Here is a 19,902-nt window from a genome sequence, read left to right on the forward strand (position 1 = left end):
TTTGGATTGGAATGTGAGAAAAAATTGTATAACTATTTAATTTGGAATTTTGGAGTATGAGACGAGATGCATGATGACTTACGATATTTGTTATAACCAACTTGAGCGGGCTTTCATTCAAGTTCCCATTGCCCCAACTTAGATTGAATAGGTCATGATAACCTTTAATCAGAAACTTGATTGCAGGCATGTTTAGATTGATCATATCCCATAATATTAAAAGGGAAGGATTTTGCAATGGGCTTATAGCTTAAATGGTTAAGAGTATTTATCTCTGCACCGAAGTTTTCGGTTTGATTCGATTCCCTCATCTTAAATATCGCTTGTATATTAAAAAAGGGATTTCACACTTCCCTTTTCTCCCCATTCACTCATTCCTCTTTTTCTAGCCTTAGGAGTGAATAAATTAAAGGAGAATCAAGAGACAAAAACAAGAGGAGTGTGAAATGAGAGTGAAAATTATTACATTATTAAAGTTAGGCTTATTATCACAAAATGCCCTTAAGGTTTACGAAACTATCAGATTGAATCTTAATATTTTTTTGTCACTTATGGTCCTCAAGGTTAGTATGTGCGATCACAAATGGTCAATGCCAGGTTCAAAAACTCCGTTAGTGTCTGACATGGCATATATATATATATATATATATCACAAAACATCCCTAAGGTTCACACACCTATCACAAATGGTCCCTATGAAATTTTTTAATTTTTTAATTTAAAATTCATAAAATTTTGGTTTTCTTTTTTAAATTATTTATAAATGAAAAAACCATTTATAGAAGGATTTTAATCTTGAAAACCATTTATGAACTCTAAACCTTTAGTTTTTTCGTTTTAAAATTTTATGAATTTTAAATTATTTTTTAAAAACTCCATTAGTTTGTTGATGTGGCATATATATGGAGCCCACATCTACAATAATATAGTGTCACATATATTTAAAATATAATATATATTTTTAAATAATTTAAAATTCATAAAATTTTAAAAAGAAAACCAAAATTTTATGAATTTAAATTAAAAAATTTTGTATGGACCATTTGTGATAGGTGCATGAACCTCAGGGATATTTTGTGATATATATATATATATATATATACAATAACGGAGTTTTTGATGGAACATAACGTCAAGAACTATTTGTGATCGCACATACTAACCTTGAGGACCATGAGTGACAAAAAAAAATTAAGAATGCAATCTGATAGTTTCGTAAACCTTAGGGGCATTTTGTTATAATAAGCCTTGAAGTTAATGTAAAGTTTAAAATTGTTTTCTTTATACAAGCGATAGTGGGTTGAGGGGACTCCAACATAGGATCTTTGGTGCATAGACAAATACTCCTAATCACTTGAGCTCTAAACCCCTTATAAACTTTAACGTTTGTAGTAGGTTTCTTATTTAAGGTAAGCTGCATGCAGAATATAAACTTTGGTATCTTTAACATTATTGCTCTCAAACTTCACACGGTTCGTTTATTACATGCACTCGCACACCAAGTTAAATTAAGTTGACCGTCAAAGGGTAAGACTGTCTTTAACTATAAAAGCTAAAAGCTAAAAATGGTTATAAACTTTCGATTTTAAGTAGTAGTATTCAACCTATGCTTATTTTCCCTTGCATTCCTTATACAAAAAGATTTGTTTGATTTCGTTCATTAAACGAAGCACCTTCTTGTTAATTTCTGACCCAAAAGAAAGTAGGAGGAAATAAGAAAGGGAGTGAGAGCCAAAATGTTACGAGCACCAACCGTTAAATTCCTAAAATATAAATATCAAATTCATTAATCAATCAGCTAACTTGCATATTCTTAGAAATAAGAGAACATAAATCAGTTACAACTCGCAAGCAAGAAAGATGATGGGAAATCTAGACTAGGGAAGAAGCAAATAAGGGCAAAATGAAATTGACCAAACTGAAAACTGTAACTGGAATATACACGAGAATAGATTGTGCACTAGTTGAAACAGCTGCACTGCAATACAATCCACTCCTCTTCAAACTCGTATTTTTCTCCGTCTTTCTACTTACTTAGATGCACGTCTACTAAAGTTTATACATCCCCATTACTCAAAAAGAGAATACTTTACATCGACGTTCAACTGGGTGTTTGCTTACTGACGAGTTTTACAACAGGCAATACAGACCTTCATGCACTATCGACATTGTGTTTCGCAGTCTCTCTGATTTTCTCTTTCCCTCGATTGTACAATAATATAGCCTCTATATTTATGTGAAAAACAAACAGAGAAAACAAAGCCTCATCCAAATCCCAAACGCCCAAAAAAAGCCGGTTGGAATGTTGCAAAAAGAGAAGTTTTGATAATTTCAGAAATTTCCTGAGATGCACACATCTTAAAACCCGGCGTCTCAAGCGCCATTGGTAGCTTCCGAAATTTCCTGAGATTTCATGTATCTTAGTTCACTGTGGGGCCAAGAGAACGAGGGGCAATGAGACCTGAAAAAAGCGAGGAGAGGGATCGTCCTACCTGAACTTCTTGGAGGAGATATTCAAGTTCAGCTATTATATCAGAGAAGGAAGGCCGATTGGAAGGATCTGCATCCCAACATTTCTGCATTAATTCCAACAGCTTTGGGTGTCCAGTACTGGGAAGATCCGGTCTCAGTCCCTGGGAAATAGAATGTCAAGCAAAACTTTTAGGCACCAATTCATATAAACTATTATGTTGAGCCAAAAGCTTAAACCAGTTGGTATTTATTGTTTGACTGACTATCAAGGGCATTACTTATGCCTTTTTTTTTTTTTTTTTTTTAAAATAGATACTTGTGCCTATTTTAAATAAGCAACAAAAGTTGCATCTGATACTACAGAAATTTGATACTCTCTGGTTCTGATCCTTTTCTTACATTTCTTTAGTTTGAATAAGAGGAAATTCAAACCCTAGGGTTTAGAAATCATGATAGTAGACACATCATCAAGTCAAAACTTTCGTATCATGTAGAATTGCCAAAATCTGCAATATGCAGACATGGCTGTCAACAGGACAAATACTAGAGAGAGATTTAGAATCACGTTGCATGAACTGTTAGGATTAAAAGGATTTCCTAAGCAGAAAGTAAGATGTGGGCATATCTCTATAAGGTCACCATCCTAAATTGTGATCCTTAATTTCCAAAAGAGGGAAGGGAATGAAATCGAATTGAACATTCATGAGCAATTGGAAAAGAAAGTGAAATGCATTATGGACAAACAAATCAACATTTAGGATGGTTAGGGGGAAAATGAAGAGGCAACGACAACCATGTCAAGTGTTTCTACAGACAACATATTCAATTAAACCCTCATATAGTTCATAATCAGATATTTGACACTGAGACAATGCCAAAGTTCAACAACCGTGCTGTCGCAAATTATGTGTGTGCATGCACACGCACAAAGAAAACATATCTATACATGAATAAATGTAAACCTGTCTAACTCCCAAGGCAGCTTGCAACGGAGTCATGGTATCATATGGAACCTGCAATAGCAAGATCATACACAATTTAAAAATAACTTCCACATCCTCACACACGATATATATATATAAGTTGAGCTTTTTGTAACATTAGAGCATACTTTGGCTGTTACTAGCTCCCAAAGTACAATTGCAAAACTGAACACATCTGCTTTCTGATCATATGGTTGATGATTGATAACCTTGCAAAATGCAAGAAAGCAATGACATGTTGAAATGAGAATGTAATTAATGTTGTGGAACTTGGTGCATTATCTAAAGATAATGAAGCACTAACAGTAAAGTGTGCTGAGAAAACAAGACCAGAATGTCAACATCTCAAGAAGGAAAATGGAAATTCAATAAACCATAACCTGCTTCTCAAACAACGGGGTTATGATATGGCTGGTTGCTGGCATTTCTTAATGATGAACTAATTATTCATAGATCACATCACCAGATCAATTTAAAAATAAAAGTCCATGAAAAAAACGATGGGAAAGGATATTTTTTTTTTCAACCAAGTCCAACGATTTAAGATTTGACATTAATTTTCAAGAAGACACTCTCAAGAATTTACATACAATCACTGATCTCCTATGGATTAAAAGCTTGAAAAAGGAAAAATGAAGGGAAAATGAACCAGAATAATCAAACAAACCTCTGGTGCCATCCATCTGTAGGTTCCAGTCTCTGCTGTCATTACTCCCTCTTGATTTTGGAACCGAGCAACACCAAAATCTGCCACCTTTACAACCTAAAGGCAAATAAGAAAATGATTTTTCAACGGTAAAAGGATCAAGAACATTTCCTGAACCGAATGAGAAAATTGCCAAGATACGAGAGCAGAGAGTCGAACACTTATACAAAGAAATCTAACCAGAAAACAGTTTACCCATTATCATAAACAAAAACATGTTGACGTTTAACATTGAACTTTAGTTTTAGTTATTAAAAATATTAAGATACTTGTTGAAAGTATAATTACACTACTAGACATCTTGAAGCCCATTATCTAATTACTTCATCATTCATGAAATCTTGAAGGTATCAGTTTAACCATTAATTTAAATTTAAAGACATCAAATCCAGCTCCTGATTGAAGAACGTTTAAACTCCTCCTTCATGCAATCAAACTTCACACCTCAAAGCACAATGCATGCAGAGGGGTTTATTCCAAAATCCTCAACCCAATCAAACTATTACCCCATATAAAGAAATGGTTAGGTTACTCCAGTCGGTCCATAACCACAAGTTATATCAACTAGAGCTGCAATACATCCCCTGAGAATGCTATAGCCATTATTAAAAAATGACATATAAATCTCTTGAACTTTATTGTTTCCCTGTCGGCTAATTAAGCATAAACATAGCACACAAACAAATTAAAGAAATATAGTAGTCATGAATACCACACTTTAATATTGGAAGACTAATTTACCACCAATAGTCAAGATAAAACTTGTATTTACTTCAGACCAAAAAAGAGACTTGTAATAACTTCTCTAAGATAATATATTAAACAGGTAAAATTATTTTTCCCCACGGGATATGGAGAAATTGAACCAAATCTTATCTTGAATGAGGTTGAAGGGAACTGTTAGAGATCCACGAAATTCTCAAAAGTTCTTTACTAAAGAGCTATTTGACATAAATTTTATGGGACGAGTCATAAATCATATAAAATGTGAGATCCATCTCAAGAAAATGAAAAATGTATGGTAATAACCTCCCATTTCAATTTCAAAATGGATAACATACATTAGTAAAGAAAGAAACTATTCTTCTTAAACATTAAAAGCTGAAATGCAAAAATGAAAAAGAAGAAAATACAATGACTTCTTAGCCCCTTAATAATTCAAAGCCCTAGATTTTTTTTTTCTTCTTTTAAGGATGAGGAGATGGAAGTCAGAAGACCAAAAATTGACAGGACCAGATAGGGATAATGAAGTAATACAGCACACTAACAAACACGCTACCCTCCAAAAGCCTAGGAAGTTTTACATTTGTAAAACCTTCCTAATTCAAAGGACCACATGACTGATTCAAAGCCCTCGAGTATGAGAAACGTGACTTTAGTACCTGAGTGGGATAACAACCTCTCCTATAATTCAAGAAAAGCCAAGGGCTATGACATACATGATTCAGTAAATTAATTGCTCTTTCTCGGAGCATTATAACATTGCTAAGAATTCATACATGGGAAAACCAATTCTTCAAAACACTAGTTCTGATTTACAAGTTAATATGCTGTCATTTCGCCCAAAACCTAGAAAATTTGAACTATTTACATATCAGCAAAACCTTAACCATTGTGCATTTATTCATAAGTGAAGCTGCAAAACAAGCAAAACAATAACCTTTAGTTCTTACGTTGTTAGTGTCCATTAGCAGATTTGCTGTCTTCAGATCCCTATGAATTATGTTTTTATGATGCAAATACTCCATTCCTTTGCAGACATCAATTGCAAACTTTAACAGTTCTGAAAGCTTCAAGACATTATGATTCTTGTGCAAATAATCATAGAGACTTCCACCGGGCATATACTCTGCAAGTAAAACCAGTAACAAATGAATTTTCATAATTTTTATCATAAGAAAGGAAGAAAAAGAACCAACAGGATGGAAAATGGAAAGAAACAACTTCCAGTAGTTAGAAGTAGAGTCAATTAACTACTTAGTACATGTAGTCTGGAAACATAAGACAACTCCAAAAACAAATGTATAATATATGCATAAGAAATATGAGTTTAGAGCGCCTGGGTATAATGTAGATGATTTTCATATAACTAACATTCCCCAAGCCACAGAACCATTTTAACTTCATCGGGAAATCAATGACTAAGTTCAACATGATAACTGGATCAACTCAAGGAAAGAATTGCTTCACACAACCATGGAAAACGAAGCTACAAATGTCCTAAACCAAATAGACTACTGCAGGTGGGAATCTACCCCAGCTCATGGTGGCATTTTAACTTAATCTGGTAAGGAATGACTACTATTAACACTGATAACTGGACCAACTTTCTCAAAAAGAAGATGGAGACCCAAAATCAGCCACAGCCACAGCCATAGGTTAGTTTGGTGATCCAACCTCCTTAGATTTATAACTTATTAGTTTATCCTCAATGAAATGGCCTCCGGATCCTGTTTACATTCTCACTGAAATGGCTGCTTTGACTATATGAATATACAAAAAATTAAAAAAGAGACAAACGAACAACCAAAGCTGTATTCACAACATAATCTTTTAGCACTAACACAAATTATTTATGGACATAAAACAAACAAGTGAAATGCATGGTTTTTGTTGCCTGAACATCATGAAAGAGCTTCTCACATTAGAGCTCAGTCCCCATGAAATTACTATATTTAATTTATTTTTTAATAGAAACATACTTTCATTAATAGAAAAAGAACAGTACAATACAGGGGACAAGTGGTCCACTGGACTAATTATACTCATCTACAGATCTAAACATCAAAATATTGCATGAAAGCAAACAAGATGAAAACGAAAAATAAGCCGATTCCAATCATAAAAGATACCCTGAAAAGAGCCATCCCTAAAATCTGAAGATACCAATGCCAAAGGAAAACCCAAAAACGAACTCCATCCCACGAATGATCCACCTCCTCATCCCTTGCTCTCCCAAATATCCTTCTATTCCTAATTCCCCATGAAGCTCCATAACATACAAGTTACAACAAGATGCAAAGGCTATATTGTAATTACACTTATTTAGGAGCTCCAAAAGGCATCCAAACAGTTTAGAGGAAGTAGAATACAGAACACACAAGAAAAAGTCTCCTTGAATGCTGCATACTTAAAGAAGAAATTTTAGCTCGGTTACAATAAGATTTCTGAAAAGTTAAAAATGAAATTTATGGTTGGCTCCGCTTATATTAGTGGAAATACTCATGAAACTTTCTCGCTTTATAATCATGTAAATTACACAAATACTAGGTTTCACTAATGGAATATACTAGGTTTCACTTAAAAAATGAACAAAAAAGAAAGTACACCTGATGCCTATTCTGCTTATCTTAGTTACACTGCTTGTGAGAACATCTCCATGTGTAAGATTTTGATACAGAATGAATAAACCATGAAAGAAGCTAACTTAAATTTATAGTAAATGCGGAAGAAAACCAATTAGAAAATTGCATACCTGTCACTATGCACAAATGTGGAGACTTCGTACATGCCCCGATAAAGCACACAACATTCCTATGATGGACCTTTCTGCAATCACAAAACGAATATATATATAGATATATCAGCATTTAAGAATGAGTATACAGTATCTTGGCATTTTATTTTGAAATGACTTCATAGCAATAAGCATGCGAACTTACAGTCCCATTCTCCTGGTCCATGGGGACCAGGGAGTTTCTTGGGCAACTGCAGTTGGATTAAATCCATGGACCAACAGTCTAAACAATAAACTCAATTTATTATTTTTTTAATCTTATTTTTTTCAGTAAAAAAATCTTTAAAGCAATCTTGAAAAAGGAAACTTGCACTTTTCTCACGCAATCACGCGTTTTTTTCTAAATTCCAATTCATCCCCTCCAAATTCCAGACTCTTTTTTTTTTTTTTGAGAAGAAACGAAATTTATAAAGCAAAAGAACACGGAGGTGGATAAGGCAACCACAACCAAGAACAACACCAACACAAAAAGAAACAAACAACACCAACCTCTCCCAAACTAACAGGGAGGAACAAAGCCAAAAAACCACTGAAACAACACACCCCCCAACCCTCACATAACCACTGCTGCCATATCCCTCAAAATAGTAGAAACAGAATAATCTTTAAAATCTTCAGTAACAGAAGCCCACAAAGCTGCCCAGTACTTAACTCTATCCCACAAATCACTCACTCCCACTCCCTTGTAGTCTTCAAAAATTCTCCTATTACGCTCCATCCAAATGTTCCAGAAAACAGAGTGAACCAGACAGCCCCACAAGGTTGAGGCGCGCTTCCCCGAACCCCACACCTCAAAATCAGAACAAAGGAAATCAGCGCACCCTTTCGGAATCACCCAAACGGTCCCAACCTCCCTCCACAAAAGCCCCAAAAGACTTGAGGAAAAGGGGCAATGTAAGAAAAGGTGGTCCACACTCTCCTCACCAAGCTTACATAACACACACCACTGAGGAGACAAATACATGAAAGGTCTTTTCCTTTGGACAAGATCCGAAGTGCTAACTTTCCTAAGCGCCACCAACCAAACAAATACTTTGACCTTAGGGGGGGACTTGGCCTTCTACACACTAGAGAAAGGAAGAAAGGTCACAACACTCCCCTTGTTGCGTAAAAAGGATTGAAAGGACTTGCAGGTGAAAAAACCCGACACCTCAAGATCCCACCATCTCCTATCCCTTTTAGAAACACACAATCTGAAACCTTCCAGAACTTCCAGCAATTTAATCACCTCGGCAGTCTCCCTATCATTCAGATTTCTCCTAAACCCAAAGTCCCAATTATGAGGAAAAATGTGAGAATCAACAAAACGGTCAATGCTTAATGACTGCTTTGAAGACAACGCAAACAAGCGCGGAAAAGAGTCCTTCAACAACCCCTCCTTCACCCAACTATCCTCCCAAAACCTAACCCTATTCCCATTTCCCACCTCAAATCTGCAGCACTGTAAAAAGGATTGATAACCTGCCGAAATATCCTTCCAAGGGTTGAGAGAAGTAACCGAAGTGGCGGGAATAGCATCCCACCCATTAGAAGCTGACCCATACTTACTTTTAACCACCCTAGCCCATAGGGAATTAGGTTCCCTAGGAAGGCGCCATAACCATTTAGCTCGCAAAGCTTCGTTCTTTTCCCTCAAAGAACCCACACCAAGCCCACCTTCCTCCTTAGAATTGGCCACCCTCTCCCATTTAACCAAATGGTCCCTCTTTCCTTCCTCCACTCCTTCCCAAAGAAAGGATCTCATAAGCTTCTCCAATTTATTAATAACACTGACCGGCATTTTAAACAACGACATATTAAGGAATGCTACTCAACACAGCTTGAATCAACGTTAACCTTCCCCCTCTAGAGAGAAACGCTCTTTTCCACTTTTGAAGTCTCCTTTGAACCTTCTCGAGCACCGGATCCCAAAAACCAATAGATCTAGGATTACCACCGAGAGGGAGACCCAAGTACATCATAGGCCAGTCCCCCACAGCACACCCCCAACCACTAGCTAGACTATTGATGAAAGAAGGGCTATGCCCAAACCCCACAAGAGAACACTTAGATTTGTTGATTTTCATGCTGGAAATAAGGCAGAAAAAATCCAATAAATCCAACAGGTTAAACCAGTATTCGCCTATAAGCCCATTGTTTTCTTTAACAAGGTTTCTCTAACAATGTTCTTTACTATTCGCCCAGTTTTCACAGAGCAGCACATGTGCATCTGGTGTGAAAATTTCCTTTTCTTCTAGCAATGGTGCAAAACCAGATGGGGGAATTCAAATGGAGAGACCTCTCTCCCAAGTGTGATCAAGAATGGAAAAGTTTAAATGCAAAAATTGATTAGGACGCCAAAATACAGAACAGAGAAATGTGAAATTTTCGAAGGGTTCAAAATGGAGAAGAATTGTTAAGCTTGAAGAAGAGGGAAGTAAGATACCAACTTGGATAAGAGAATTGAAGGAGAAAAAAATTCTACCAATTTGGGAGGCGTACTGATGCTAAAGTCCTTTCAGTTTTCTTTTTGAAAAATTGCTTTAAAAATTACTTCTAAAAAAAAAAAAATTGAAATTAAAAACTTTAAACTGAGTTTATTATTTAGACTGCTGTCTACCGTTGGATTTAATCCAACAGCAGTTGCCCAATAAACTCACTGTGGACCAGGAGAATGGGACAACCTAAAATAGAATAACAGACTATGACAAACTAGAAACAACCAAAAAAAAAAAAAACACTTACGGGCTTTTATAATTGAAAATAAAGGACTGCAAAGGAAATAATTCTGCTTTTACGGGAAACAATTTCAGAACTCCATACTTTATGTGGCTACAATAGACCATGAGATATAGTTGAAATTAAAAGAGTAAAAGCGCAAAGAGATTGACATGGTTTTGACCCACAGATATTAGTGAGAGAGCTCCTGTGCTGCCCCCAATGAATTGTTTAGATCCTCATATACTGTAGCATAAGAAACTTGTACTCGGAAGATCCATGTAGATGCATGACTTATTAGAGATCAAGGTGAAACAAATGATATGCACAGTGAAAACCATGTGGATTTTAATATATTCAGATTATTCATGATGTAAGAGAAATATTATCTTCAAGCAAGGAATTTATTTGCAAACTCTAAAGTCGGTTAAAATGTGGAGTTGTTTACAAGGAGGCAGAAAGGGGAAGATACCTAGACAATATAGGAATTGTTCTTGTCCACAATATAGAGCAGCATGCAAAATATGACCAAAAAACTGATAAAATTTGAAATCTTCCATTAGGCTACTAGAATTAGTGCTAGATAATTTTTGTCTTTTATTGTGATTTGACTTTCTCTTCTGCGTAACGTGTAATTTCCTTTTGCAATTAACAAACTCACGGCCTTCAAAAATAATTTGTACTAAGCAGTGAGCACCCAAGTTCAAGTAAAGGAAAATAAATCATAGTAAACGAAAGCATGCATGGAAGTCTATCTTAAACCAGAGTAACTTCTACCAACAATGAGTTGACAGCTGTGAACATGTCATGCCAAATTTCATGCTGGGTAATATCATGAGTCACAATTAGATACATAGGCTAAAAAATAGAGACCACAAAAAACATGATTTCTTTAAGCTTGAAAAGGCAGCCAAACCCTGCAAAAACCTACTTCCAGGACCTTAATGTCCTTAGCGATTGGGAAGAACAAATAAACTATAACCTTCCAAAATCCCTTCCTATCCATATTGCACTTGTACCAACTTTTTACCAGAATTAGGACAGAAAATTTTAGAATTGTTATATCCTTTCCACCATAAGCTAAATTCACCAGGAGAATTGTAGGAAATAATGGGAAAATGTTTAAAAATTTACTAGTGGAGAGGAGACCCCAACAGATCAGGTAAAGAGTGATTTCATGTGAATTCCCTAACAGAAACCAATATTAAAATAACAATCAAAACTAGAAAGTGGTTCACCTCAGAATTGCCACTTCTTGAGCAAACTCATCCTCTAGAGCATCATTCAAATGCTCTGACCTCAGTATCTTAACCGCAACATCTTGACCAAGATAAATTCCACGGTACCTTAGGATAGACAGAAATAGAGGGTTCAGCAGTGAAGAGGCCCATAAAAGAATAAAGGTGAAAACAATAAAACCTAACTTACAAATCTCCACATGACCCAGATGCAATTCTGTCGCCTATCTTTAATAGTCTTCTGTCTATTTCCCAGTTTCCAGGTTTTTCTTGTGCCGCTAATGCTTTCTCCACAGCCGAATGAGAATGTGAAGATCTTGACCATGACCCCTAAATTATCAAGCAACAGTTACATATTACTGTCTACTAGCCTTCTATTACTATTACAATGTGACACAATTTACCTCACTTCTAGCAACCGCCTTTTCCATAGCTTCATGTAGACCATCTGTATCCTGACCACAACATTGCAAAGTCAGCAACATTTGGACTCAGCACAGATCCCTGTCATAAAAGAAATATAATCACAATGCCCCTTAATATATTACGAAAGCATTTTCCTTGGATAAACTGCAGTTTTTTTTTACTTAACCTGTTTGATAAAACTCAATACTTATAACACAAATATTGGGATGCATACAGAAGAAGAAAACACAGCAACAGCTTAGATTATAGAAAATAATAATGGCATCACAGCTTAGATTATAGAAAATAATAATGGCATCACAACAAAAACCACACAGAATGAACAAAAGTGTAATGGGTAAAGACATACAGTCTGGGGCTCCCCCCCAACCCCTTCTTTCCCAAAAAAAAACAAAGGCCAACCAACATATTGGACATTTCTCAATAGTAATACATAAAAAGAACTAACATGCAACCCAGACAGCGAATGATGATAAACACATTATATTGCAAAAAAGTACCTCAACAGGCCATCCATCCACCACAAAAACATCTAAGGAGTAGCCATCGGTCGTTGAAAAAACATGTGCTTCACGGATGTTAAGTCCTAAATCAGAAAGCAAAGCAGAAAGCTAGAGGAAAATGACATCTGTTAGAAAGATGTTGTCCTTAGTATGGTTCCACTTTTGCAGTTCTCTGGCTTTAACAACATAGACGATATATATATATATATATATATATATATAGAGTAGAATCAAAGGTGCTGAATTATGCCCTCAAAAAAGAAGTATTACTCCTCTTTTTATAAATAATAACGCAACCCTTAAATTCAGTTGCCAGTTTTTCAAAAATTTGAAGGCTGCAAATTTATATTGATAGAAAGTAACCATGTAAAACATCATGACACGAATTAATCATGATAAAGAACATTTCCAATGCAAAGGGTTTTCAAATTATCTTCAAATCCAAGGGCTCTGCAGTGAGGTACTATGGAAAAGACGTTCACATGACAACATCATATTTTCTCTGGAGGAGTAATAAATCCGTTGAAAATTTTCCAAGACAGAACCCCTAGTAACTGTATACTCAAAAGATCATAAGCATGAGGATTACCAAAAAATTTTGAAAACTAGGTAAAAACTTGTATGCATCTACATAAACAGAAATTCTTTGACATAGCTTTATAAAGGACAAGTTAGATGAGGTGTCCATTAAAAAAAGTAAATAAATTTGACAGTGATTTAAGTTACAAGCATTAGGTATTAAAAACACTTACATTGAAATTAGTGAATACCAAGAGACTGCTAAAGTGGAGACAATGTATTGCATGTAATGAAGCTACCAAATGACAAACAAATAAATTAAGTTTCTTGTTCATACCTGGCTAAGAAGCTTAGGCTTGTCAATGGTTGAAAATATGACTTCATGAATGGGAACATGTGGTATATCTTGCCTGCATTATACATCCCAATTGTCAATATAATTTCTGCATATATGAGAACTGCAATTTTTTTTTAAGAGAAATGAAGTTTTATCAAGTCAAGAACACAATAGAAGACTCGGTGAACAAGAGGTCTAAGAGAAAAATGATTTAATTCCCATAAAACAGAAGTCCAAATTACACCTCTGACATTGTAAGACAACTCTAAAAACTATTCTGCAGCAGCTCCCCAATCTAATAAAATTCCAATCCTAAAGGCGGGAGAAAGAGAAGCCCATAACTGCAAATGCAATCTCTCAATATAGAGCCAAAGCTCAGTCTTAATAAATAATAAAAAAGAGATTATGTTCATTGAGCAACAAAATTACAAAGTTGGTGTCAAAGAGCTTGATAAAGCATTATCGGATTCTGTACCTTGAAAAAAAAACTTTAATATAGGTATATGTTGCTAAGTTGGAAAAGAAGACCTTTAGCCTAATATTTCATACATATATGTTTTTACCTATGCATGCATATGTGTTTATGTACATAATTGACAGATATTCTTCTACCTGTGTATACCATCTATGGACATGCATGGTTTCCTTGAAAGCAAGACAGACAAACTATACATACTTATTACTTAACATAATTAATTCAAAATAACACGTACAAAATATATTTCTTTAGTTCTCAATAAACATTTTATCTAATTTTTGTTTGATAAGAAATAAAAATCTCTCAGAAATGGAACAGTACAAAATAATTAAAGGATGATGGGTAATCCACCCTATGCTAACAATAAAATATTCATAAACACTACTACATGTCAAAGAAGTATGAAAGAAAGTCTTAAGTCTTCCAATCTCTGAAAAGAAGGCTACTGAAATTGAGTCCAAACTTTGAAACTGAAGCCCCTAATAAGGCAAAATTCTTCTTCACAAACTTTAACATTCTACTATTGCTCACTCTAAATAACTCCTATACTGAAAATATGAGAAGTCAAACGAAGCAAAACCAGAACTGCCTTCACAGAACATAACAATCTACTCCATAACTCAACCAACTCCAATGTTCTATACAAAAAAAAAAATGATGCTTCCACTCCCCATTTTGTTATACTAATGATGCATCCACGCCAACCGACCAACCTTTCAAATAAAGATTTACTACAAAAAGTTTCTGAAAAGAATTCGGGACCAGGACCATTTATGACCAGTTGTTGCTTTACATATCTAATATGTTTCCATTGTCCCCTTTCATTTTAGTTGTTATTGGTTAGATACCAGAGTGTGATTGCAACTCAACAAATATAAAATAGATAAATAAACCAAAAGAAATAAATACCACAAAACCAACATATTGCAACAATTGAAGTATCAAATGGTAAACCATTGATCTGACGATAAACAAATTCTTGCTTTGATGAATTACAAAAGTGTTTAGTCTTGAACAAAAAACATGCCAACAATATTTTGTTAAGTACCTTGGGGGAAAACTCTCTGTCAGATGTCTTCCATCCATGTCCGTAGCATTCGTTCTAACATCCAAATTTAGGTCCCCAAGCTTAGAGTCAATTGCACAATTCCTAGCTCTACTCACAGAAATGGAATAGATAAGAAATAAAGAAATGAAACCCACAATCACCCAATGCAGTCACTGAAACCCTTAACAGCAATAAATATGGCAAGAAAAGCATTTCAGACGGAGTACAACACAGGTATAATACCTTTCATGTGACTGAGCAGCTCCTTCATTAGCTTCACCACATGATGGCCTTGAGGTTGAAATGATACTAGTAACTTGTTGGCCATCATTATCATCATCATCATCGTCATCATCTGCTTTTGTAGAAGTATTCTGACCAGAAGTACATAAAGAACCATAGAAATTAACAAAAGTGTGAGGACCTTTATAATAAATAAAATGGTCGGAAGAAAAAAAGAACTAATTTGACATTGGAAATAACATCAAAGTTTCTCATGCTTACAGGATTCTTTGAAATCCTATTTCCAAGTGTAGTTCAAAACTTCTTTACAGAAAGTGACGGTCAATACATGCAACAACATGCATATATTACTATACATTGTAATAGATCCAGATCCTGGTCAACAGTGTAGGGAAATGACCATTCCAATTCTTTTCCCTGAACCCACTATTAAGAAATATGTTCTTTCAAAATAATTCATATGGAACAGGTGAAGCGTCAGATTTACCCCAATGGAAGCAAGAGTAACAATAATATTTCCAAAACAACAGCTAGTAAGCAAAATCATATCAGACTAAAAGGAGGTATAGTTTTAATGCTAAGTAAACTTAAATCATGCTTTGGCTATATGAAATCTTCTCTTTTTTATTTGGCTAAATGTCATTTCATTCAATACCTCCATGAAACGGATATGATAAACAGGCCGCTTCTCTGGGTCTTTTGCCAATGCAAGAAGCTTTTGATGCAACAAGACATCTTCTACTCTATCCAAGTTAACATCAAGCCCATAACTGCGTAGCAAAAAAAAAACGTAGAAATAGGTTCATCAACCTTATAAAAAAGATAAAAACAATATCCTATGGCTCTGTTTGTTTCAATGGAGTATGTGCAGGGAATAAATTAGGAAGCACATAAAACATGAACTAAGTTCACTCCCCCTCCCCTCACATGAAAAAGAAAAAAAAAGGAATTTATCATATGGCTCTTATGAAGTTCTCCAGTGGAGAACTTCTTTGAAACTCTAGTGAATATACTTTCCACTTATGTTTTAACCAAAGCTTCAACATAACATAGGGGCAGGAAAGGTTTGCCTGTCTTTGCCTTGGATAGTATTTCTTGACAAACCTAAGCAAAAACTTTGTGCCTCCCCGAAAAAGAATTTCCAAGAAGTATAGTACTTTTCCATTCAAACACGAATCAGAAAAATTGGCTGTGGAACTAATTTCCACTCGTACACACAAAGAATTTGTAAAATGTAAGCTACTCCACTGGTTACATAGTCAGCAGATATATAGTCAGCAGATATATAGGGAAGAAAATAACGTATAAAAAACATTTCCATCTCAAAACTTAAAGCTTCAAAAGTAAAGCCGTATGCAGTACGGTACCAAGAATAGAACAAATAAGCAAATGGACATTTTCAAACATTAAAAACTTTCCCAAAACTGCTCGGCATGCATATTATTATCTTCCACAACTCAAGGAGATCAATCACAGTTGAATCATCATTGAGACTCTAATCTAAGCTTCACGAAGATTCATACTGGAAAAATTAAAAATAAAGCACTAGTTTCAGAAATAAAATCAACAGCCGAAATTCGTTAAAGCCAAATAAAGAAATAAAACAAATTCCAATACAGGAAAGTAAAGCGATCGAATTGGAATACCTAGCCGGCAAGCGATTGAAGTGAGCGTCCAACTGCTCACGAAAATCAGGTTGAGTCAAAGCGTCTTCTTTACCGCTCTCCAACAAGCGGTTGTACACGTCGTTTCGCACATCGTAGTTGCTGAAGCTGACGAAGCTTCGAGGCGGTGACGAGCTCTCTCCGACGCCCTCGGTCAAATCCATAGGAATCTCAAGTCAGCAGGTGTTCCATGAAAATATGGAGAAGAAGAAGTTGATCAGCAGAGGATCTTTGACTGTTGGTAGAATCTGAGAAGAAGACGAGGATAGGCTCGGAATTTGTTGAGAAAGTGGAGGGCAATCTCGTCATACAAATGTACTGTAGCAGAGTGAACTTTCTAGAGCGAGAGAAGACTAGTTTAGAAGGAGAAGAAATGAAATGAGAAAGACCTGATCACTCGTCTCCATAGTCCTCGCTCCGTCCCCAGCTGAGCTAAGACAATGCCTTTTTTAATATTATTATTTAATTATTTATTATTATTATTAATATAGTGGGAGTGGATAGGGTTGAAACTCGTGGGGCAATATAAAAACTGTTTGTGACTGAAGAGAATGCCGCGCGTATTGGGAACAATTGCTGTGATGTTGTCGTTCAAGATTAAATGGCCTGCAGTTTATACGGGATACCGCATGTCATACCATAATTATGACGTAGCTCACGCCATAGGCCTCAGCAGCGGTGGGTTGTTATAAGCTGACGGACCGGTGACCACAGTTACAAATTTCCTGTCTTAAATTTAGTAGTTGAATAAGTACTTATTTTTTTACATTTATACTGTCTTTTAATGTAATTACAAAAGTATTTAAAAATGAAAGAGAGTGGTCAATGGGTTCCCACCACGGTGGTGGTGGATTCCCCCTCCACCCCATGACAGTGCCAATGGTACCCATGATCGAACTTTAGTGGGGTTTCTTTCCTCCAATGTAATAAAAACAAAAGAGAGTGTAAGTAGACAAAAGTGGCTATATTTATTTAGACTATTAATTAAGAGAAGTCTCTTTGTCAATTAAGATTATCAAATAATATTATTTGTTATTTTTCAATTAAGAAAATAATAATATAATGTTAATTTTACTGATTACTTCCCTATTCACTCTCTTACTATAAGAAACACTCATCCAATCTAAAGGTATTGAAGCAACCAAATAGAGATGAAAAGCATGACATGGGATGGGAGTACAAAGTATGTTTAATGAAATTGTAGTAATTTATAATTATAATTTCTTTATAATAATGATTTAATATAATTAAGGGCTCATAATTTGACAGTTACCTTATAATGACGGACATGGCCTCTTCTCGTTATAATAATATTAGAATTATTCGCATGTGTTGCATACGTGAAGATTGAAGATATTGTACGAAAAAAAAAACATAGAACGTTTTGTTTTTTTAATAAAAGAAATTGCTCCTATAAAGAACTACTCACCAAGAATGTTTTTTTAATTATTTTTTAATATACTACAATGATTTGGGTTATGTGTAGATGGGACAAGATCAAATATTTACAAAACGGCATCTCGAGTCGAGATAGACTTTAAGAAGTTGAAGTGATGGTGAGCCCTTCACCTAAGTTAGGTGTGGGAGATCATTGGGAAGGTGCTAAGAAATACAACTGATATAATAGCCTAATTTCGCTACAATGCATTTGGTACAAGTTGAAGAGGTAACTTAATCAAATTCTTACACAGATGGATAAAGGTGGAGCAGGCTAGTAGAGTAAGGGCTAATGGAGAAAAGGCTCAAGGAAATTCTAGGTGAGGCTAACTAGGTGGAGCAAGTGCTCCTAACAAGGCTCGAGAAAATCCTAGGCTTAAGTGGAGCAAGGGCTTCTAGCAAGATTTAAGAAATTATTGTCTGTAGAGGTTGAGTTGCGGGGACCACATCATCCTCAAAAAGTGTGAGTGTTGTAACGGTTGGATTACTTTGGCTTGGATCCCGTACATGTGGAGATTATTGATGTATGTTACTCGATACAAGTCATGATGCGTAAGTCCCACATTGAAGAATACAATGATAATCTATGGTTCAAATATATGTGGTCAACTCATAACTACACCGAAGCCCTTTAAGTTAAAACGACACATGTAGAGGTCCATTGAGTCTCATATGTGTATTAAAAGAGGTATTGTTACACCTGAAATGCGGATCAAATTCACTAAAAGAACAATTAAGTTAAACTCATTAACTTGCTCAAGGAAGCATGAGGTGTATTCTTGTACTTATATTTTCTATCTTATACTGATTGTCCAATTAATCTGTCTCATCTTTGAGATCTACTAGATAGTAGTCATTCTTCACAAGTTGGTATAGTCCATGCCTCTCTTATACTTATATTCTTGATTTTTAGGATGATCTACTAGATAGTAGTCATTCTTCACAAGTTGGCATAGCCATGCCTCTCTTAAAATTTTATTCTTGGTTTTTTTTTTTTCGCTATAATTTTATTCTTTTAATTAGTCATCAATGGTGGAGACAAAAAATTTCATAAAAGGGCACCTTAAGTATCAAAAGTTATTTTTCTTTTGCGTGACAATCCCTAATTTCTTACATGATATGACGAATCAGTAAACCAAATCCTTTTCTCCAATTTTTTGGCGGATCCAAGATTCAAAAGTCAGGTAGGCGAAACTTACCTTAAAAACTCGACGGTACGAGTGAATTTTATTGATAAAAATAAAAAGATACACCTAGTCAGGGGGGATGTAATGAGCCTTACCCTCAAATATGCATATCTATACATAAATAAAAGTTTAACAAAAAACACAAGAAGTAAATGCAATACAACACAAAAACTAAACTATTTTAATCTAAAATTGTACCCTACGAGGCTTGGAAATCTTAAATTCTTCAATTATCTTTTCATTATCGATACTATTAGCAAACTCTCTTTCAATGTGGAGAATCATGTAATCAGCAAGGAATTCATCAGATAATTGATATTAAAATCTTGACCACTATCAACTCTTTGAGTCTCAACTCTTTCAACTTGAGGCTCGACAATGGGAGAAGAGAGAAGATTTGGCTCATCACAAATGGGAGGCATTCTAGAAGATGATGACCCATCATTC

At 35.2% G+C, this 19,902-nt stretch overlaps 1 protein-coding gene across 3 annotated transcripts; it reads right to left on the reverse strand.

The window, feature by feature from the left end:
• Positions 1 to 1,909: 1,909 nt before the first annotated feature.
• Positions 1,910 to 17,261, reverse strand: LOC103341924 (serine/threonine-protein kinase STY8-like). Of its 3 annotated transcripts, XM_089053872.1 has the most exons (16): positions 16,814 to 17,261; positions 15,823 to 15,937; positions 15,168 to 15,298; positions 14,925 to 15,032; positions 13,399 to 13,471; positions 12,540 to 12,650; positions 12,018 to 12,068; positions 11,804 to 11,943; positions 11,614 to 11,721; positions 7,637 to 7,710; positions 5,835 to 6,010; positions 4,123 to 4,218; positions 3,584 to 3,664; positions 3,435 to 3,485; positions 2,493 to 2,633; positions 1,910 to 2,403 (listed from the first exon to the last, which is right to left on the reverse strand). In XM_089053872.1, the coding sequence occupies exons 1-16, from the start codon at positions 16,993 to 16,995 to the stop codon at positions 2,374 to 2,376; spliced, it is 1,668 nt and encodes a 555-aa protein (XP_088909998.1). In that variant the 5' UTR covers positions 16,996 to 17,261; the 3' UTR covers positions 1,910 to 2,373. The 3 variants fall into 3 exon arrangements, with proteins under 3 accessions (XP_088909998.1, XP_088909997.1, XP_088909999.1); XM_089053871.1 differs by having other exon boundaries at positions 2,281 to 2,633; positions 16,814 to 17,257; XM_089053873.1 differs by lacking the exon at positions 3,584 to 3,664 and having other exon boundaries at positions 2,281 to 2,633; positions 16,814 to 17,257.
• Positions 17,262 to 19,902: the final 2,641 nt, after the last annotated feature.

Source organism: Prunus mume, linkage group LG6, assembly GCF_029339155.1.
Source record: "Prunus mume cultivar Tortuosa linkage group LG6, ASM2933915v1, whole genome shotgun sequence".
NCBI classification, from domain to species: domain Eukaryota; kingdom Viridiplantae; phylum Streptophyta; class Magnoliopsida; order Rosales; family Rosaceae; genus Prunus; species Prunus mume.